This window comes from Brassica rapa, chromosome A03, assembly GCF_000309985.2.
Source record: "Brassica rapa cultivar Chiifu-401-42 chromosome A03, CAAS_Brap_v3.01, whole genome shotgun sequence".
NCBI lineage: Eukaryota > Viridiplantae > Streptophyta > Magnoliopsida > Brassicales > Brassicaceae > Brassica > Brassica rapa.
In genome coordinates, this window is record NC_024797.2 from 27149186 (window position 1) to 27172696 (window position 23511).

General features: G+C 37.6%; 2 protein-coding genes and 1 pseudogene across 2 annotated transcripts; 1 reads left to right on the plus strand and 2 right to left on the minus strand.

Moving 5' to 3' along the window:
* The first annotated feature begins 3659 nt into the window (after positions 1-3659).
* On the plus strand, positions 3660-6228 carry LOC117132533 (annotated as a pseudogene).
* Positions 5446-10929, minus strand: LOC103861559 (gibberellin 20 oxidase 1). Its single transcript, XM_009139278.3, is given in 4 exon segments — positions 5446-6543; positions 6630-6951; positions 7218-7702; positions 7704-10929. Coding segments are annotated over 4 exon segments (1146 nt in total). The 5' UTR covers positions 7776-10929; the 3' UTR covers positions 5446-6276.
* A 9960-nt stretch (positions 10930-20889) lies between these two features.
* Positions 20890-22732, minus strand: LOC117132641. Its single transcript, XM_033287421.1, has 7 exons — positions 22637-22732; positions 22067-22593; positions 21661-21831; positions 21466-21565; positions 21305-21346; positions 21181-21231; positions 20890-21027 (listed from the first exon to the last, which is right to left on the minus strand). Exons 1-7 carry the CDS (start codon positions 22730-22732, stop codon positions 20890-20892), a joined length of 1125 nt encoding a protein of 374 aa, XP_033143312.1.
* Between the last annotated feature and the right edge of the window lie 779 nt (positions 22733-23511).

Here is a 23511-nt window from a genome sequence, read left to right on the forward strand (position 1 = left end):
CTGGATGGACAACGCATGGAAGGCTATCATGTCCATATTGTCAAGATAACACTGATGCTTTCTAACTAAAACACGGAAGGAAAACGTGTTGGTTTGACTGTCACAGGAGATTTCTACCACCAGATCATCCATATCGTAGAAGTAGGAATTTGTTTACGAAGAACAAGAGGGTGTTTGACAGTCCACCTCCGGAAATTCGTGGGAAAGATTTGAAGACACAACTTAGAGATTTTGGTGCAGAAAGGACGCCAGACGTCGGTGGACATGAGCATTTTCCGGTAGATGGTGTTGGAAACCTACATAACTGGCACAAAAAAAGTATTTTTTGGGATCTACCATACTGGGAGGATCATCTACTAAGGCATAATTTAGATGTCATGCATATTGAGAAGAACTTTTTTGACAATCTCATGAACACGATCCTTAATGTTCAAGGTAAAAAAAAGGATAATTTGAAGTCAAGACTGGATTTAGTCGATATATGTGCTCGTTCAGAACTTCATGTTGATGAGAGTGGTAGGGCTCCTTTTCCCATATACCGACTTGATGCAGCGGGAAAGGATGCGTTCTTTGATTGGATTTCAAACGATGTGGAATTTCAAGACGGTTACGCATCTAATTTGCGTAACTGTATCGACAGAAAAGAAGGAAAGTTTACTGGCTTGAAAAGCCATGATTGCCATGTAATGATGCAGCGCCTCCTTCCGTTTGCCTTCAAGGAACTATTATCACGAAATGTTCATGAAGCAATTGCAGGGATAAGTGGTTTCTTCCGCGATTTATGCACAAGATCAGTGACTCTTGAAGGTATTGAAAATTTGAAGACTAACATAGCTGTGATTCAGTGCAACCTTGAGAAGATATTTCCTCCCTCATTTTTTGATGTTATGGAGCATCTTGTTATTCACCTGGTAAGAGAATTGGAACTTGGTGGTCCTGTGCAGTATAGATGGATGTATCTGTATGAGCGGTATATGTTCCATTTGAAGAAGATGGTGAAAAATTTAAGTAGGGTGGAAGGGTCTATAGTCGCACAGATGATCAATGAAGAAACTTCAAACTTTGCCGAGTACTACTTTCCAGCAGAAGTTCAGACCAAAAACAGAAGACCTGCTCGGCATGATGATAGAGGCGAACGGGCAACATATCATTGGAAGGTTCCAGACATTTTCACAGACGTTGGACGCCTTAGCGGAAAACCAAAGGACCGTCGACTTACTGATCAGGAGCGCAGTCATTTGCAAACATATTTACTCACCAACTGCGAAGATGTTCTTCAATATGAAAGGATTTTCATGGCAGAAAAGCGGTTCGAATATAGATACGCCACAGAGGACGAACTAGAAGAAATGAAGCAGAGAGAATTTGGTGGATGGATGTTTACTTATGTGAGTGATGGTTTGGCCAGAGGTAAAATATTTGACGATTGGATACGCGAGATGGTCGTTGGACCAAACTTTGTTGTGAAGTCATATCCGAGATTTTGTACTCGATGATATGCATTCACAACTCAGAAGAGGAGACGTTCGAGTACGACTTATGATGCTGGTGTTTGTTCTGCATCAGGAGATGATGTATACTACGGACACATAAATGAGATTTTGGAAATCAAGTATTTGGGCATGGTTGGATTACGCTGTACTGTTTTCTATTGTGATTGGCACGACAACACTCCAGATCGAGGTGTGAGAACAGATGCATTTGGTGTTACATCAGTAAATTCAAGACGGAAGCTGCAATATTATGATCCTTTCATTCTTGCTTCTCAGGCCGATCAGGTTTGTTATATCAAGTACCCCCGGGTAAGGAACAGAGATGATCCATGGGTTACTGTTACAAGACTCAACCCGAGAGGCCGAGTTCAGGGAAGTTCTGAGCTGGAAGACCCACTACAACCAAGCACATCCGGCAACTTAAGTGCAGCAGAAGATTTAGGTGGAGTTGGCCTTGTAGTCGATTTAACCGACTTCGGAGAGGAAGCCGCCGTTCACGTAGAGGATGAACCAGTGATTGGAGAGTTTCACCAAGATCCAGATTCAGATTCATCTGGTGATGACGACTCGGAAACAGACTAGCGTCGACATTTTTTTTTTTTTTTAAATATAAATACCGAGGAAATTCCGAGGACAGATAGGTTTTCCTCGGAATTTCCTCGGAATATATCTTCTCGATTTAGGGATTTGATTATAGATTCCTTTTCCTCGGAATTTTCCGAGAAAATTCCGACGAAGATAAGGATTTCCTCGGAATTCCCTCGGAAAATTCCGAGGAAATTCCGAGGAACTTGGGGTTTTAAACCGAAAACAACGTTTTACGGATTGAATAACACGTATATAACCTTTATTAAGTGTCTTAACCAGATTATGATGTTTGGAACTAGGAACTTTGGTGTTTTATCCAATAACAAACACTTTTACGATTGCATGAACGAAAACCACACAACATAAGGGAAACACTTATACACTTTAATAAACGGTAAAGGGAATACTTACAATTATTTTTGAAATTGTGTTATTTCATGGTTTATGATCATCTATACAAAGAATCCTCAATGGTATGCATTATAATTGTATAAGAAATGAAATACGGCGAAAATAATCGATGTTTTAAAACCCCAAACCCTGGTTCCTCATAATTTCCTCGGTAATTACCGAGGGTATTCCGAGGAATCCTGGTTCCTCGGAATAATTTCATTTAACCGGGTAAACCAAGCCGCCAAATATTTCGCGAAAATTGAATCAAAGAATTCCGAGGAAAATTGAATCAAAGAATCCCTCTCGCGATTTCCGGCGACTCCACCATTCTCTCTCGCGAATTACGGCGAATCTCCCCTAATCCTCCCCCATAATCATGTAAGAACCCTATCCCACTCTCTTAGGGTAGATTTGTATGGTTTTTAAGTAGATTTGATGATTTTGGAATGAGATTTATAGATTTTTGTTAGGTTGATTATGTATTTCACTTGATTTGGATTTTTTTTTTGGTTTTTATTGATTTTGTGTGTATAAAAATCGAATTTGTAATTATATATATATATATTCAAAACGTTTTTTGTATATAAAATCTATTTTTGCATTTTAAAATCATTTATATATTTATTAATGATTTTTAAAATCTATAAAACTTTTTTGTGATTAAAAATCATATATATAATATTTAAAATCATTTTTTGTGGTAATAAAACGTTTTATGTATTTTATATATAAAATATAAATTCTATATTTATTAAACATTTTTAATATTATTAAAACTATTTTTTGTAATTATTAAACATTTTTAATATTTTTAAAACTTTTTTTGTAATTATTAAACTGTTTTTGGGGTTTATTAAAACTATTTTTTTTAATTTTTAAACTATTTTTTATTTATTAAAACTTTTTTTGTTAATTATTAAACTATTTATATTTTTGTGATTAAAAACTATTTTTAATTAAAACTATTTTTTTTTAATTTACAGGTCTAATGATGATCAGATCCGGCCTCGCCAGCGTCGTAGCCGGGGTGGTATGGGGAGCCAGTCTCGGGGTTCGTCCAGCCATGTTCAGGATTCCGTTTCGCCCCACAGCTCTTACCATACATCTCCCTCTCCATTACCCGCTCCTACTGCTCCCGCTCCCGCTGCTACACCCGCTCCTGCTCCTACGGGTCCTCCGGGAGTGATGAGTGTTGCGGAGTTGGTTCGACAGCCCGGTCGTGACCATCTTCCCTATCTCACTGAGTATCCACATGGACATGGTCAAACATGGTAATTAAACTTTTATTTTTTTTCCTTAAAATTTAATTGATTATTAATAATTTGTTCTTTTTATTAGGTTCAACCGATCCGGGAACGGGATCAGCGCATGGATCAACCGTATGATGTACTCTGCCCTCGACAAGGGACATCCGACTTTTACTCACTTCCCTCTCGAGAAGCAGCATCTGTGGTTTCGTCAGTTTGCGGTAAGTATTCAAATTTTTTACTTATATTTTTTATTTATTAAAACTATTTTTTTGTGATTATTAAACTATTTTCTATATTTATTAAACATTTTAAATATTTTTAAAACTATTTTTTTAATTATTAAACTATTTTTTATTTATTAAAACTTTTTTTTGTAATTATTAAACTTTTTTCTATATTTATTAAACTATTTTTTATTTATTAAAACTTTTTTTGTAATTATTAAACTATTTATATTTTTGTGCTTAAAAACTATTTTTAAACTATTTCAGCAAGAATTCAACTAGAATTCCGATGATACGCTCTCTATCTATAACCATTTTGTCCATAAAGTTATGGACAACTATGGGAAGCAAATGTACGAGTGGAAGAAGAAGTGGGAAGTAAACAAGGTAGTTTTTAATTTATTAACAATTTTTAATTTATTAAACTATTTTTTAAATTATTAAACTTTTTTTTAAAAAAATTAAAAGGTCCCAAAGTCGATGAACGACACGGTCTGGAAGGAGTTGTGTGAGCATTGGGATAAGGAAGAGACGAAAGAAACTTCTTCCACCAACTCCAACAACCGCAGGAGCGACTGTAAAGGGAAGGGCATCTACAAGCATAACTTGGGTGCCCAATCTATTGCCACTCTCGCGGATCGCATGGTAAGTTCAACCGCTTTTTCTTCAATTATTTAAGTTTCAGAATTTTATATTTTATGTATTTTTTCAAATTTCTAATGTCTGTTTAATTTATTTTTTTTTCAAGGCGGAAGAAAATGAGGGCGACCCGGTTGATGATCTCGCCCTAATGAAAAGGGCGTATACCAACAAGAAGACCGGTCAGATTGATGATGGTCTTGTGAGGGACGTGGTCGACCTGGTCCAAACTCAGGTGTACGACGAAGTGTCTCAGCTTCAAACCGATGATGACGATTCGACGGCTTCGACCAACTTGTCCCGGGTTCGAATCAACGAAATCGTTGAATCGGTAAGTTTTTTTTTTTTAAAGTTCAATTTATTTATTTCTTGATTTTTATTTTATCATCAATTTATATTATCTAAATTTGGTTATTTATATTTCAGTCGGTTCCAAAGAAGAAGGGACGTTTGGTCGGTTTGGGTCGTCGCTCCCGGTCGGCTGCTCCTTCTTCTGCACCACCGCCATATGTTGATCCAGAAGTTCTTACGGCTCAGCTGAAGAACAAGGATGATCGGATATCTGCGTTGGAGACCCAGATGGCAGCTCAACAGGCGGGCTATGAGACCCAGAAGAGGCTGAACGAGCAGATGATGGAGATGATGAAGAGGATGTACCCGAACGAGGTGTTCCCGAACATTCAAGACCCGTAGTTTTTTTTTTTTTTACCAAAAACTCGGAATGTTTTATTTAACTTTGAATATTATCTACTATGTTTTATTTTATGTTTTATTCAATTTTAATTTTAAATTTTTGAATTTAAATTTAAAAAATTTTAATTTTTTTTTAAAAAATAATTTTTTTTAAAAAATAAATTTTTTCGAAATTCCGAGGGAATGGAGTTCCTCGGAAAATTCCGAGGAACTTTCTTCCCTCGGAAAATTCCGAGGAACTTAACGTTCGTCGGAATTTTCCGAGGGGGTGTAGTCCCTCGGAATTTTCCGACGGATCGGCGTTCCTCGGAATTTTCCTATAAACATTCCGAGGAATATTTCGTCGAAACTTCCGAGGAATATTTCGTCGAAACTTCCGATGATTGGACCATCAGAATTCCCTCAGTATATTCCGAGGAACCTTCCGACGAACTTTGTGTCCTCGGAATTTCCTCGGAATTTTGTTTCCTCGGAATTCCGTCGGAAATTTCCGACGGAATTCCGAGGAAGTATGAATTTCCGAGGAGATATTTCCGAGGACTTTTTTCGTCGGTATGTCCTCGGAATAGCGTTATTCCGACGACATACCGACGATTTTTTCCCTCAGTATCCCGATGTTTTCTTGTAGTGTATGGCTGTGAGAAAGAAATCATTCTTAGGTAAAGGTGGCCCATATGTTTTAATTTCTTCTGATGAAGCTCCCAGATGATGCATGGTGCACATAGGCATTGATGTGTTCACTGTTTCTGTATCAGTTCTCCTTCATGCTTCCCTAAACTGCTATTAGACCGAAAATGCTCCTATCTCCCTATATATATCTTCGTTATAATCTTGATAGGTCGATCTTATATCTTCTTGATTTGTCTAGTAGTCGTATGTAATCAATAAAATAAATGAAGTGCTAAACTGTGTTATTGATCTCTTAACATATACATAAAATATAGAGAACATAGTAACTAACAAAGCAAAGAGTCAAAGACAGATATGTTATTTTATTTATTTGATGGGCTTCTTGGTGAGCCAATCTGAGAAGGCCTGGAGAGTGTTCATGTCTGCTCTATAGTGTTTCTGGGTGAACTCAAGCAACATAGACCAAGTGAAGTCAGGGTATCTCCTAGGTGTGTTGCTGTCCAAAAGCTCTCTTGGTGGCTTCACTACTCTGTCTTTTTTCGGACACAAGAAGAACGCAAGTGATTTCCTCTCGCTCTGGCTGTTCACCACCGCCCGGTGCAAGCAGCTCTTATATATATTGTTTGATAGAGCCTACAAAACAAGTTTTAGTATATACCGAAACCTAGCCAATGGTAGTGTATCTAACCAAGAAGTGGGATTTTTCTTTAGATGATTACCATGAAAGTATCACCGATATTGACAACAAAGGCCTTGGGGTTGGGACTAATGGAGCGCCATTGATTATCGACAAAGACTTGAAGACCATTAACATGGTCTTGGTGAAGAATGGTGAGAGAAGTTGGATCACAATGAGGTCCTGTTCCTAATGTAAGATTTGGTTTTTGACATGGAGGGTAGTAGTTCAGTCTCATAATCGAATCATTTTCTTCGAAAAACTCTCTAAAGTAGTCTCGGGATACGCCTAAACTTAGCCCCAGAAGCTCCATGATCTTCAGTGACAAGGAACTCATTTCCTCACAGTACTCTTGATACACCTTCCTGTAACCAACCACAAACCAAATAATAACGTAAGTCTTCTAGTGTTCAAAAAAAAAAAAAAAAAAAAAACGTAAGTCTTCTAATGTCACGGTACAGTGGTTATTACCGGTTCGGTACAGAATAAACCGGTTCTTGCCTCTTTTTCTTTTTAAAACTTTCTTTTAAAGGACGAAAAAGCAGAGGAGGAAAGGACAAAAAACATGTTAAAGGTTTGATGATTTTTATTTTCTCTATCTCATAGTTTATTGCTCTGTTTTAACTTTTACCCTAGTGGCAAAAACTCATGTCCCAACGCATCGCAGAAGTAATCTTGAACAGTGTTTGGGCTGTTCTTGTCGTCGCAGAACCGGAAAGAAAGGGTTTCCTTCCATGGAAGCTTGGTGGAGAAGCGGCCGGTGAAACTGCTTGCGTAGCCACAACTCTCGCCGGGTTTTCTCTGAACCTTCTGTTTCTCGGAGGGAGGCATATCGTAGAAGCGGGCCATGCACTCATGAGCATCTGATATAAGCTCTTCGCTGATGCCGTGATTGACCACGAGGAAGAAGCCGTGCTTGCTACATGCCTCGGAGATGAGCCTAGAAGCTTCTAAAGTGGCGGAGGGAGAAGAGGAAGCAGAGAGAAAGTTTTGGAGATCGATGAGGGGAACGTCAAGCTCGGGAGCTTCGGTGCAAGGTTTCTCATCGTCAGGCCAAATGAATTGGTTTGGGATAGTGGCTTGGAGGTTAAGCATTGAAGGGTTGAAGATTAGTGGTGGTCTGAATATTACCAAGGTCTAGTTTTGGTGTGTGTTCTTCCTGTGGAGATTTTGTTATGCAGCTCACCATTTTTGATAAATCTTTCGTTGATGAGTAAGTGAGTCTTGTTAGGCGATACGGGATCCAAGGGTCCTTGGAGTCTTTATATAATAAGCAAGCATTTAAGTCGTATAGTGTTGCTCACTGCTTCAATTTTTGTTTTATAATAATAAGTTTGGAAGTAAAGACTTCGGCGATAATGTGATATTTTAAAATAAAGCTTTACAAAAATATATATATTATCGTCTTAAATTTTTTTTCGACTCGAACATTATTTATTTTATTGAGAGAATTTAATTTTACAACACTTGAAAATACAACGATGGTTTAATAGAGACTCCATAACTAAGGCTGTTTAATATGGTAAAACCGAACCGTGCCGAACCGAATCGAAATAAACAATATGATTTGGTTTTGGTATATACCATATAAACCGAATGAATATAATTTTATAAAAACCGTAGGATTTGGATATGGTTTGGTATATAACCGATTAAACCGAATAAACCGAACAAAACCAATTAAAAGTAGAAACATCTAAATATGTATCTATTTTATAACAATACATGAAAATATATTTGTTACATAAGTTAAATTTGTGTTAATAACTATTACCATAATTTTATAGTAATAAAAACCTTAATTTGTAAAACATTTGACCAGAAGAAGTGTATACACCAGAAGTGTTTACTTTGTTCCAAAAGGAATACACAGTCATCGGTGATTATGTTGCAAAAAAGACCAGTAAGTCTGAGATGGTGTATGAATACAATGTATCTTATCGTGGTGCTGCACGAGAGCATTTGGTTAAGTATGATGCTGCAAACCAAACAGTACATTGTAGTTGTATGAAGTTTTCATTTGCTGGGATCTTATGTCGTCATGCATTGAAAGTGTTGGACAAAAAGAATGTTAGAAGAATTCCACCTACTTACATTCTGAATCGATGGAGCAAAGAGGCAAAAGCACGGACCCTATCTCATTACCATTCAGAGATACCCAATGAAGCAGTGAAGCAATCAATTGGAAAGCGATATAGTCATATTTGTCGTACTTTCCGTGAGATTGCATCTGTTGCCGCTGAACATATAGAACTGACATTGTGTGCTGATGAAGATGCGGTTGAGTTGCTTAAAAAACTGGAGGAAAAGAAAAAAGAACTTGTGAGAGCTAATAAATGGATCCTCCATAGTTCAGAGGATAAACTTGTGGAAGAAGAAGAAGAAGGAGATGAGGACATTCCGAATGTACGTGGAATAAAAAGAAAAAATCCATGTGGGCGACCGAAGAACCAAAAAGTCGGATCCCATGGTCGGTTTAAAGGTGTTCTTGAAAAGAAAAATTGTGGTACATCAAAATCATCAAGTAAGGCTAGAGCAAAGAAAAAGTTATCATTTCAGGTATTGATATATATTATTCGTTTTTGGTCTATGTCAATTTGACATCGAAATGTGACTAATCATTATATGTATAATAAATTTATAAATGCTCCAGGAATCAACTTGTACTCTTGATACCCAGCCATCTTTTGCTACCACCGGTCCTTTTTTACATAATGAGTCATTTTTCTCTCAAGTATCCCAGGTAAAAATTTTATTATGTAAAATATTTATAATTTAGTTATATGTTAATATTTTAAAATTTGATAAATCATTTAGGAACCAATTCTCACTCCTAGTATCCAATTATCTGTTGCTGCCACAAATTCGACATTACATAGCGGGTCATTTTTCTCGCAATTACTCGAGGTAGATATTTTATTTTATCTGTTATTAATAATTACTTTTATATGTCATTTAGAAAAACAAATTTTGTTTTATTTTGTAGGACTTTGACAAAAGTTATGGCGATGGTTCATCGAAGGATATCGACAAGAATTATGGTGATGGTTCATCGAAGGACATCGACAAGAATTGTAGCGATGACTCATAGAGTTGCCTGTTTTTTATTGATTTTTTTTTTTGTATTTTCGCATATGGTGTTTTGGACAAAACCATGTTTAGAGTATTTCTACTTTTCTTTTTTTTAATGAAGATTGTTTACCCCAATGATCGATGCAACATATTTTTAGTCTTCAGTTTATGGCAAACCGTTTGTTTAGACCTTGAGATGAAGAAACATGACAGTCTAAACTGAATCCTGAGTCTGAGATGGAGAACAGTGAGCCACTTGCACTCACATTTTTTGTTCCAGATTTATGATCAATCACTACGGAGCAGCATTAAGACATAAGGTATAAACCATGGTGGCAATGAACTCTAGAGTTTTTTGGAAGCCAGCAAACGAGAAGTCAAGACCTGAAAGAATAATGAATATAATGCAAATATAAGAGGTTTACACACAGACATGGAGGCATACTGCTTGTTGAGACACCAAGCTCCCTGGAAGATCTCGTAACTTCTTTTGGAACACTGTTAGCAGATTAGATACAGACAAATAAGTTCTCAAGGGCAAGAATCTAGTTTAGCAGTTGCAAGTATTTAAACTGTTAAGCCTTATTTTTGTTAGACAGCATAGTTTTACCTCCACTTCTTGATTTCGTGAGGCACAACAGAAGGAAGATAAACTTGATCCAAGACGTATATCTCTGCCAAACGTATATTTCTGCCTCCTCTTGTGGCTCTTCCTCACTGCCAAACTCAGACGGTCACCAACGTAGCAGTGTACTCATCTTCTCCCGAGGAAGAGGATTGTCTTGTGGCTGTCAAGTTTTTTGTTTTTGTTGGATGGTCCAAGGTGAATTAGAAAGCAAAGAATTTGAGACTTGAAAGTATTTCTTTTATGTACCGATGAAGAAGAAGGCGGATTGATTCCGACGGCGTTATTAACTTTAACGTTTATCTTTTTCCTTTTTTTTTTCTGTAAATAAATATATTTCTAATTTTTTAACTTTTTGTTTTCTAAAAACTGAATATGAGTTGGCAAGATATTATTGGGTAGGTGAACCTATAAGTTCACTAAGGGGGTGAACCTAAGAATTTCTCATAATTAAATAACAATACATCACAATTCAGACATCTTATTTTCTAAGTCTTATTTTGGTCTTTTTGCTTTATTTTAGTCTTCACTAAATTAATATGAAAATTATAAATTTGATGGACAATAATTAATGGAAAATTTTAATAACTTTTTTCTTATCTGTAAACAAACAGAGTTTCGTGTTCAATTGAAAAAACATGACTTTAATGAACACTAATATGGAAAAGTAGAAAAACTTTTCTTTCATGTTTCCGTTTTGTTTCATATTTTCAAAATTTCAAGCTTTGATTTTAGTTATAGATTTGATTATTTTATTTGATGGTAGAAGCATTTTTACTTTTTTGTTTATTTATTTGAACATGTAATATATTTTTAATAAATGATTGTGTTGACAATATGATTCTAAAATTCATATAATATGATCTCAAACTAAATAATTATGTTTTTTGGTATAAAACCAAATAAACCGAAAACTGACGGTATATAAACCGAACTGAACCGAAGTAAATATGGATTCAGAGTGGTAGTTATATTTTACTAACTGAAATACCAAAAACCGGAAAAAACCGAATCTAAACCGAACCGATATCCGGATTGAACACCCCTACCATAACATATAGTGAAATAATCATCTACGTTGGTAAATTTCTCATTAATTATATTAATATTAATTTGTCATGTGGAAATTTCTCAACTGAAAAATTCTGACATAATTCTCTTAACTTTTCTCAAAAAAAAAAATATATTAAATATTAATATAATTCACCAGTGAAGATATCCTAACTTTTTTAAACACAAACTTACCTCTTTATTCATACTTGTCTTCTTTAGTACAATACAATACAATCCTAACTACACCATAAATATTCATAAACGGCTAGTCAAAAAAAGAAAAACGTCTCAATCTTAAATCTCTTGATATAAAACTATTGGAGTAATAAGATGAAAATTTTTCTAGAACAACCATTTTTAGTTTATTTTGATTAATAATATTTGTACGAAAAATAATACTCATATATCTTCAGTTTTTGTACATTCATTTGAAACGGCTTATAAAGCTAAACGGTTCTCTTGAATATAAGTATAAGTTGTATAACTCATGGTAGATGGGGAACTGGAGTGATGAATATACCTAAGATAATACTTACAAAACAAAACACTGTGGATCCTTTAGGTGGGGGTTTGTTTTTATAGTTGGCAGGACATAAGAGCTTTCCAAGGTTCTTTGGCTTTATATGAGAAGTGTTTGTTCCACATTGTTATTTTGTGTCTGCTTGGCTGTAGAAATGTAGTGCAAAAGCTTATTCGCTACTATTAAATCAATTAATGTTTCTGTCTTTTGTGGTGGATTGGCCATGCATATTCTATAATTAGAACCCAACTTTCTTTTTTACAAGTCGTGACAACTTATATAAATAGGAAAAACAATGGGCAAAAGAAACGATGGGAAAGTAATAAAAAGGGGACTCAAAGATGAGAAAGTTTCATAGAACCAGGAGGCCAACATTTACTTTACATTCCTTGCACGAACCAAACAAAAAAACTTCCATTTGAGTGTCTACTTTTAAAATTACTTACACCTGATGACAAAAGTTGTATGTAAATTAATAACAACAGTGCAAAAAGAATAAGTGCTTTTTTTTTTTTGCTTTCCTGGATGAACGTAAAGAATTCTACATACTTAACTGTTATAAGCCATATGATTTTCAACTGCAATATATATATATATATATATATATATATATATAATTATTTTGCGAGAGTCTTATTTATTAAGTGAAGGTTAGAATTTGGTGTTTTATGTTTAAAGTTTTGTTTTGTTATGATGTCAGTTACTTAATTTGGTTTTGTATAATTGTCAAATTGACCCTACAGTTTAACGAGTCAAAGCTCTTCACTAAAGCGTGTCCTCTTTCTTAAGACACAACAATCTCTTTGTCATTTTCCCACAATATTTCTACTATTATCACACGAGACAAGTGAGTTAAAGTGACTTAATGAAAAAAAAAATGCGGATATAGGCATATAGCCAAAGAGAGACAAGCAAAAGTAGGTTAAGAGAAATAAGGACTCATTTCCTTTTTAGAGTAAATTCATGCTTTGATTGCAAGGAATTCTAGTTTAATTATCTGAGTTTGGATCGTTATGGCTAAGTGAAGGAGCCCGCTCATGGGGTTTGCAAAAGAAGAAACTTATAAATTAGAGAGGAGAGAAGAGCATGATCGGCTCAAGGTGCAAATGGTAGGGTCCATTTCCCATTTCCCATTTCCCTTTGATAAACTAGAGCGTTCTTTTACTATATAGTAGTTTCTAATCATTTGAGCTAAACCGTGGGACAAAGAACTACTAACAACTAAGAAGGGCTGCTACAAAGGTGGGGACGACTAAATGTGTGTGTGTGTCTGTGTGTTTAATGTGCTAAGTATTTTCTCCTTAATTGCTACGGGAGATAGAGGGAGAGAAAGTGATGAGTAGGATACTGAAGGACCTAACAATGCCTGAACTATAAAGGACACGATTAGACATGTGTTTTTGTCGCAAATAGTAGTTCCAATTAAAATCCTCTTATTGATCCACTAAAACATGTGCATCCTTTTTTTTTTTTGTCTCTGGCATTATTATTATTTTTTTTTTGTAAAAAGCATTCTTAAATTAAAGCATAAGACCGAAAATGTTTTACAAGCTTTGCAGCTATAGTTAAGAGTCCAGCCCAATTGAATCACATATTAGAACCCAATTAACAATATAGTATAAGCCCAAAAAGGAAGTTAGTTTGATCGGAAAAGTGTAAAAGATCGAGTTAATACGGTGGTTGAGCGGTGAAGTTCCTTGAAACAATCACTCTTTTCACGCAAACCATTGTTGCATCATTTGCGACGATCGGACAGGATTGGATTCTCTGAAGCTCTGGATCTTGTTTCTAACCTGCCTGTCAATCTGGGAGAAGATCGTGTCGATTGATCGGTAGTTGTTTGCATGAAGTCGGCTGTTCCTCTCATTCCAAATCCAGTACAGAGTTGATTGCCAAGCTAGGAGTGTGAGAAGACGTGAAGAGGCTGGTGGGGGAAGGGAAATCATCTGGTCTAAAGTTTGCAACCAGGTAGTTAGAGGCGAAAGTGGTAGTCTGCTCGCCGTGAGCCGCCAAAGTTGATGTGAGTAGGAACAGGCTCCAAAGAGATGATCGCGGGTTTCAGGATAGGAGTTACAGAGGAGGCACTGCTGATCAACTTGTAATCCCCATCTAGCCAGTCTATCACGAGTAGGGAGCCTATCTAGAACTATCAGCCACGTATGAAAGTTGTGCCGTGGAATCCCTCTAGAAGTCCAAACTGCTTTATGCCATTGGACATCCTGCCTTTCATCTGAAAGGTAAGTGTAAAGCTCTCCCGTTCTGAAGTTAGTTGAGATCCTGCCATTTATTTCCCACTCATAAGAATCTTCAATTTCCAGCATTTGAACAGTGGTTATGTAGCAGTGGAGCTGAAGATGGTGATCAGTTCTTGCTGGGGGTAGTCGCCAGACGCCACGACGGTGGAGAGAGAGGAGACAGTGGCATTCAGGGGGATTCCCATTCGAGAGCGAGAGGCATCCAAGTAGTCATATAGCTTCCCAAAGGGCGTCAAGTTGTCAAACCAAAATCTAGCGGAGTTGCCATTGCCAAGTCAGAGCTTTATCAATGGAAAAGCAGCGTCCTTGAGCTTCAGTAATTTGTTTGTGAACCAGGAATATGATTGCTTTGGAGTAGTGGTCCAGTAGTTGTGAATGGATCCTTTGAGGATGACTTCTTTGAACCACATTACCCAAACAGAGTCTTGACGAAAGAATAGCATCCAGACAAGCCGAAGGCAGCATGCTTTATTCCATGTTTTTAAGTCCTTTACTCCTAGGCTGCATTGCCTCTTGGTGAGCACCACTGTTTCCCAAGCAACCCTCGCATTATTATGTCCTTCAAGATTTCCTTTCCATAGGAAGATACTGCAGAGTGAGTTGATCTGAGCAACACAGGCCTTGGGCAAGATAAACGCAGAGCACCAAAAGTTTGTGATCCCAGCAATGACAATTTTGATGAGGAATCTTCCTGCGAAAGATAGCGACTTTACAGACGAAGAGTTGAATTTTACTTTTACCTCCTGGATCAAGGGCTCGCAGTTGGCAAGAGTGATCTTCCTTGAATCAAGAGGAACACCCAAATATCTAAAAAGTAATTTCCCAAGGGCCATTCCCGTTGATGCTTGAACCGTTTGTACTTCCTCTGTTGTCAGACCTGATGCAAAGAAGCTAGTTTTCTGCATACTAACCGATAAGCCTGATCTCATTTCAAATTCTTTCAAAACTTGCAGGACCTGTTGCACCGATTCAATTGATCCATCAATGAAGATTAAGAGGTCATCCGCAAAGGAGAGATGGGTCAGTTTCATTTTGTCGCAATTGGAGTGAAACTTCAATCTGTTTTGCGATGCAGCTCTGTTCAGCATGTGTGAGAGGACATTCATAGCAATCACAAACAGGTAAGGTGATAGGGGGTCACCCTGTCTAACCCCCCGTTTCCCTTTAAAGAACCCGTTGACCGTTCCGTTATAGCCTAACATGAAGCTAGTAGTGCAGATACAGGCTCTGATCCTCGAGATGAACTGAGGGGGTAGGTGAAGACCATGGAGACATGAGAATAAGAATTCCCACGAGAGGGTATCAAAGGCTTTGGAAATATCCACCTTTATGGTAATTTTCTTCACCCCTTTGTTCTTGTGGTAACCATTTATCAGTTCTCCTGCTAGGACAGTGTTCTCTACCAACAGTCGATCTTTAATGAAAGCGGTTTGACTTTGATGCTCTTGGGAATTTAGGGACCAATGTAAGGATTGTTGCATTTGATGTTGCAGGCAGAAAGCATGAGGCAAAAAAGTTTTTAGTTGATGTGATCACTTCAGCACCAATGGTTTCCCAAGATGACTTGAAGAAAGCTGAGGTTAGTCCGTCTGGCCCTGGCGCCTTGTTGGGGTTTAATCTGAAAAACATTTTCGAGATTTCTTCATCTAAGAGGATCGATACCATACTTTGCGTCTGTTCTTCAGGGAAAGTGTAGCCTAAAATCTCGTGGAACAAGTCAGGATGAGAGAAGATTGGAGGGGGGTGGTAGTTTATCGGTCCAAGGACAGATTGAAAATGGTTGATCGCCAGTAAGCTCATTTCAAGAGGATCAGTTATCAGAGCACCAGTGAGTGTCATGAAGGCACGTATGCAGTTGTAGCTTGCACGAACCTGACAAATCCGATGAAAGTAAGTAGTGTTTAGGGGTCCTTCTCTTAGCCAATTTATCCTTGATTTTTGACGGAAGTACATCTCTTCAATCTGCCTCAAAAAAGTCCAGTTTTGTTGCAGGTCCTTCTCCGCTAGGAAAGTAGCAGTCGTCAGGTTCAACAGGGCCTCCACCTGCGCACATTGAAGCAAATTGTTAGCCTCACTAACTCTCTCTTGTATTTGGGAAAATTTTTCTCTGTTTAGTGCTCTCAGATCACTCTTTATGACTTTTAGTTTCCAACATAGCTGAGCAAGCATTTGACACATATTTCCGGCTTGAAACCAAGCATCTTGTATTAGCTGATTGAATTTTGGGTGTCTGGTAAGATAGTTAGGGAACTTATAAGGTTGAGTACCGGCTTTAGGTAGGGAGAAAGCTAGGTCTAGGATGCATGGTGCATGGTCAGAGAAAAGCGGTGGAAGGAAGGAAGCTAAGGCGTTTGGGTAGGTGGCTAGGGTTGGAAGTTGACTAACAGCCTGTCTAATTTCTTTGAGATGGAACTTTCTGGTTGACTGTTAGTCCAGGTGTGGTGGAGGCCAATATAGTGGAGATCAAATACTCCCAATTGGAGGTAAACGTCATGGAGTTGATACATCAGCGAATCAGGGGTGGTTACATGAGAGCCTGAACGGTCAGATAGGTGGAGGGTCTGGTTAAGGTCACCACCGATGATCCAGCAGGAGCTATCTAGATCAAGGTCTTGGTGTAAGGAGAGAAGTTCAGCCCATAGTGCATTTCGATCGGAGCTTTCATTAAAAGCGCAGATCGCAGAGTAGATAATGGGGGCTCGGTTTGGGAAGGTGATTCTACTTGTAATGCACTGACTGGATTGAGACAGAACTTAGACATTAAGGGAGTCACGCCTTATTAAAATAACCCTACCATCATGGTGAGAAATATGGTTTGAGCTAAACTTCCAGTCGGGGCAAAGGCTAGAGAGTATAGGAATTAGATTGGGTTCTTTTATATGTGATTCAATAATAGTACCAAAAAGAGGCTGATGAGTATAAAGCCAAGAAATAAAGGGTATATGCTTATTCGGTTCGTTAAGTCCCCGAACATTCCAAAAAAAGAGTTTTACACTCATTAAGAAAGGTTTGTTGGATCCCCCGATAGAGCGGAAAGATCCATAAGAGAAAAAGAGTTTGTGGAGAGAATTGAGATCTTTTTAGGATGGTCGTTTAAGGACGGCACATGGGAGAGGGAGTTAAAAGGGGTTAGTGTTTTTAAAGGGGTTTTTAAGAGGATGAAAGGATTGGGGTTTGTTGTTTGAGGAGGAGATAGGGTGGGAGAGGACCGGGATCTTTTGAGTGAGGGTCTAGGATGAGGGTCAGGGGTGGAGAAAGGACAAAAAGGCTTGGGGTTTGAGGTTAATATGATGGCCGATGAGGTCTCCATAGGAATTGGATCAGTATTTGTACCAGAGAGGGGAACGACAGGGCGGAGAGGTGATTTTTGGCCATCCACTAGCGAGATGGGCACTGCCTTTGAGGGAGTGGACTGGGGCAAAGAGGCAACTTTAGAATTACTTGCCTCATGATCCATAGGCTGACTTGAGCTTGCAACTGGCTGGTACTTTTTGGTGATTTTTTCAGAATTTTTGTTGCCCTTTTTTGCAGTAGCAGGCGGTTCAGCCCTTGAGGGAGAGTAATGAAAACAGTTTCGAACTATATGCCCCAACTCATGGCAGTGAGAGCACGTCGGGGGGACCCAAGGGTAATGGACAGATAATTCAACGACTTCACCGCTCTCCCGTTCAAATTCAACAATGGAGGGCAAGGGCTTTGTTAAATCAACCTCCACTTTCACATGAGACAACGTGAGGCTAACCAAATTCCTTGTAAACTCGTCTGTCTCCTTCGGTTCACCTACTAGACCCGCTACTAAGCTCAAACCTTTTGTATGACGCAGGTCTAAAGGGACTCATGTGAGGTGGGCCCAAATCTGGATCGCTTTCAGCGGTGGAGTGCTCGGAGGACCACTGAGCCGTGTGAAACATGGAGTCACCCACATGCCAAATGTTCTTCTCCAAGATCTTTTGCTTCAGGTAATCACTTTGGATCCGCACCAGAACAGTTCTGTTTAACGGGTTGTTATGGATCTCCAGCCTCTTACCCTTTCCCCATAGATGATTGAAGACACTTTGTATCTGGCTAAATGGGGGGGGGGGGGGCTTGGCCATTAAAGTAACATTTAATAAACTCTTTATGTAACTCTGCTCCTTGTTAGAATACATAATCAGGAATAAGCACACGGAATCTTCCTGAAGGAGATATAGAGACAAGAGCAAGTCCTTTGAGGGTCTTATCTTCAGAGCGACGAATCCGCTCAACAAGTGAAGGTGGGAGAGGAATAGTGGGAAGCCGAGCTGCAGTGGAGGGGGAGAATATAGGTTTGGTTATTAGGGGGTAGATGGGGAGAAGAGGGTTCTTCACCTACTGGCAAGATTGATGGAGGTTGGGTGTGGAGAGGGTGAGCAGAGGTTTTGTTAGTCAAGAATGGTGAGTTTTTGGGAGGAATGGTTGTGTAATTTTCTTTAGAGTTTTGAAAGGTTCCAAAAGCATGAACAGTACCTTTTTCAGATCCAGTGTGAGAGTCTCTTGAGACATCACAAATTGGTACTTCAGGGGCTGAGATAGTGGTAGGAAACAAGGTTTCAGCTGAGACCAAAGGGCCATCAGCAGTTTGGGGTTGATTTTTTGACCCTTTACGAAAAGTAAGAGGGACAGTTGGGCGAGAGGAGTTGGCTGGGGGGGGAAGCTAGGGGAGGAAAGTTTTGGGGTGAGAAAGGTGAAGTACTGTCAGGAGGGTCAGGAGGAGCCGGGGGAAGGAGGGAAGGGTCATCAGCATCAACATACGGTGGTTTCAGACCGGAAAGACGGCCAGGGACGAGCCATTGATTTTGCATTGAAAAACGTGTCAGAGAGGTTTTGACTTTTTTATAACGACCAGGGTCTCTGGCAATTATTAGGTGGAGAAAAGAGAGATTGGTCTCTTACCTAAGCACACTAGAAATAGTTATTCTTGGGTTCACCGAGGTTAGGTGAATTTCGTTATTTCATATTCGATATCTTATAGAAAAAGATACAAAATATTGTCAAATTATATTATGTTTTTTAAATAAAAAAATAAATATAAAAAATAATAGTAATTACAATAAAAAATAATAGTAATTACCTAAACTCTTGGGTAATACCTAAACCCTTGGTTAAACTCTAAACTCTTGGATAAATCAAAAACACTAAACACTAAACCTTAAATCTTAAACCCTTGAGTGTTTTAGTGTTTAGTGTTTTTAATTTAGAGTTTAGGATTTATCCAAAGGTTTAGGTTTTATCCAAAGGTTTAGGATTTAGTTTTTTTGCTGACGACGTTAAATATATATATATATATATATATATATATTTTTTTTTTTTTTTTTGTAACTACTACTATTTTTATTAAAAAAAATTATCTTTTTATTTGAAAAACATAATATAATTTGACAATCTTATTGATTGGTGAACCTAGATCTGTTTTTTTCTTAGAAAATGATATTACTCCATCCTCAATTAATGAGGCTGAAAGGAGGTCCTCTCTGCTTAAGTATGGGGTTTATGTCATAAAAATATTATTTGATAAAAAGGACAAACGAGAGCATGAGAAAAATCTTTTTGTCACCAATAATCATGTAATATATGCCACAAAAAACTAAGGCAGACTCATTTATAGCAACCAATCTCATTAATTAATCTATCTATATTAGCGTCTCATTATGGTAATATTTTAATATGAAGTGTGTGCACAGATTTTTTCAAATTATAATGTAACTAAGTGATGTTAACCTATATGGCTATATTGATATCGAGTTAATGTATGAGTCTGTAGATCATTGTTCCATACGTCGTCATTAGATTACGGGGATTAGTATGAGATTTAGCATGAGATTCTTTGATTATTAAGAAAAAGTATGTATAAAGTATAAATAAAATAGCAAAATGAAATAGTTAAGAGCAAAGTTGAGCCGATGAAAAAGAAAAGAGAAGTTGAGACTGGAGTCTTGAGCAAAGAATAGTAAACATTGACAAGTCCTAGTAAATTCAAAGATACTGAAGCTCTGCGGTTCTTTTACGCATACAAAAACGTTTGGACATGTGGCCATGTTTGTAACCTATCAGTGCTATCACTGTTCCCATCAAACAAAGGTTACTACTTTAACTTCTTTGAATTTGTAAAGTTCAAAACTTGAAAAATCCAAAAAGAAAGTGCAGGACTTCAGCACAAAAGCATTGTTATTTGTCTTTCTACACCTATTGATATTATGTAGTATTAAAAATCAACGCAAATAATATATATACTATAACACTATTATATAACAAAAGATTCGAATTTTCCGCCAAGTAAGAAAAACAAAGGAAGATCGCCCCTAGCATCAAAGGGGATTATCGACATCCTTTTCCTATCTGACTGCTCAATGCTCATCCGAGCAATTACCAATAAAGGACAAATCAAAGAGATTTATGGTATCCTTAGGGACATCGATCACGTCTCTTCTGCCTTTATCTCATATCTCGTTCTCAAAACAGAGACGCTGACTTTTTAGCTACACAAGCTTTTATGGCTTTTTCAATTTCTGCATCTGTATCTCATCCCTTTATGGGTTAGTCTTTTTTGGCTCAGACTCTGCTTTTAATATAATTAATCGTTGCAAAAAAAAAACAAAGGAAAAAGAACAATATAGTAGATAATTCTTATACACTACTTTTCTCTTGAATCTATGGATACAGAATCGATTCAATATCCAGAATTTGAAATATGAAAACAAGAACAAGTTGATTAAGGTACACGAATAGATCATCACACTAGACTTTCGAAAGGTGCACTCTCTCACTCACGACTTTCAGGCAATCCGATGGACAACTCAGTTTTGACATCCGATATGTTCATGTTTCCATAAGCACATGATGGTCCACTCTTCTCACTCTCTAGACTCCTCGAGTGCATCCACAAGGTCGGTTCTTCAAACTGAAATGATAACATGTACACTATTCCTAAATTCCATGGAAGAAGAAATTCAATATTTAAGAGAGGAGAACTATAAGGTCCGAATTTAAAGTTTATGCTTGTGCATTAATGAAGTAATGCATATCCTTGGATTATGTATATGTTTCTGTGTACCATTTGTCGTAGACTACTTGTCTCGTTCAAGACTTCTTTCTCTCCTGAAATCTAATGGAGTAAAGTGACCAAATTATTCACAAGGAGAATTAGAAATACAATTAAACTAATTAGTAATATTTACCTCTGCTTTTAGTTTCTCTATCGTATCTTCATTTAACTTAGCCTGCTAAGATTATAGAATCCGGAATAAGCTCATGATTCCGATTTCAATTTCAACGTCTCACACTTTTGTTCAACACATTATGACAACATATATAACGATTGTAATCCTGAGAATTATACCTTTCTTGATCTTACAATAGTAAGGCTTTTCTCAAGTTTGATAGTTATCTCCTTGAGTTCCTCCACTGAACACGAATCCAAATCTTGCCCCATCAGTTTCCTTAAGATGTTATCGGAGTGTGTATTCAATCATATAATTAATGCATATCAAGGATACATATGTACACATTATTTATTTAAAGATCAGAAGATTACCGGCTATGAAGTTGAAGAAGTTCAATCTGGTCTAACGTTTTCGACATTTCGTTCTTAAGCTCCTGCACAAATTGCTGTTTTTGTAGTCTCTCTGCCCCAAAATACTCGCTCCCATGTATCTCATCTTCATCATCTTCTGCATGCTGTATAGATTTTGCAAGAACCTTATCGCTATTATTTATTACCATATATAATTAATCCCGATCAAGAAAACATTATCATGATCAACAAGAGAATTTACTTTTTTTGTTGTTAAAGGGTTTTCATTAATAAAGAAGGTAAGATACATAAGGCAAGCAAGCACCATATTACATAATATAAGAAGCAGAGAGAAGGATCAGATACATCACTGATAGATTAAAGATAAGAAGAGCAGATGAAGACTGGTGATTATGGGGGATCGAACCAGAACTGAGCAAGGCGAGGACCTAAGGGATGGCTAAGGGACAGTAAGGCTGAGCATTTATCTCTAAGAGCAGCAGATATGTATCCCATTATACGAACAGGCGGCAGCGTCAAACCGTCATGTAACCGTCTATTCCTCTCCTTCCAGAGCTCATAGATAGCAGCCTGCCATACTTGAAGAATTGCCAGTTTAACCATAGAATCCGAGTGGGCATTAGGGAGCCATAGCAAGATATCAGCCCACACCAGGGGCACTGAAGGCAAGTGAAACCTCCGAAGCATTGATCGCCACACCACTCCAGAGAAAGAGCATTCAAAGAATAGATGATTGCGCGATTCATCTCCTTCTCCACATAACAAACAAATAGGTTCCAGATCAACATTCCAAGAGACAAGGCGATCAAAGGTTGGATTTCTATTTAGAATAAATAGCCAAGTAGTAGTTGAATGCCTAGGAACTGAAGCCTTATGCCACACCAAAGGAGCCCAATGCTTTTCAGGAAATGACCTTCTGATAACGTTGAAAACCTGCTTGGAGCAAAAACTTTTACACTTCGATCCATTCACTGACCAAACCGCCTGGTCTGAGCCTGTAGTCAAGTGCAGAGTTGTGATATAGGATAGAAGCAGAACTAGATTCTCTGATCTTGCATTTGGAAGCGTCCATCCATTACCAGAGCGAAGATCCGCAACAGTCGCGCTTGAGGGGATACCGAGAGAGGTTTCAGACCCTAAAACTCTCTTAAGATACCAAATGGTGTCCAAGGATCCCACCAAAAAAATGTTGAATCTCCACTTCTGACCTCAACACTGATAAAAGATAAAGCTTTGTGGCGCAGGGAGAGAATTTTTCTGAACATCCAAGAGTACTCATAGTTCTTGTCAGATCAACAAGAGAATTTACACATGCAAAATTCATGTTTTTGGAGACATATATTCTAATCTGAATGCTCGTCATGCCTCAAGTCATCTGTCTTAGTAAATTAAATACACGTTTTGAGACATATTTGTTCTAACATTTTTCTTTTCCCTTAAATGGTCAAATCAATTAGCAAACTCGAAACTAAAAATGAAACGAACATTACTGTTATTACAAAAATTTCGGTTGCTTATCTAAGCTAACTCAAATGTAGTTATTGGCAATTGCTAATAGAGGGGACGAAGATTATTAGTAGTGGTACAGTTAACCAAAAGGCTACAATAATATACTATATGGTTTGGCATAATTAATGATCAGTGTTCTGGTTTGATAATCATTATTACACACTAGGTCACTGGGACACATCACAATTTAAGATCTTTCTGTTAGTTTGGATTTGGTGTTAGAAATTCATTTACCTCTACAAGATCAACACACTCAAGAATCCTTACAACTATACCTATAGGACTAAAGTTCGAGACTATGGCACAAAGCCACATGATAGTGTCTCATACCTCATGTCGTTT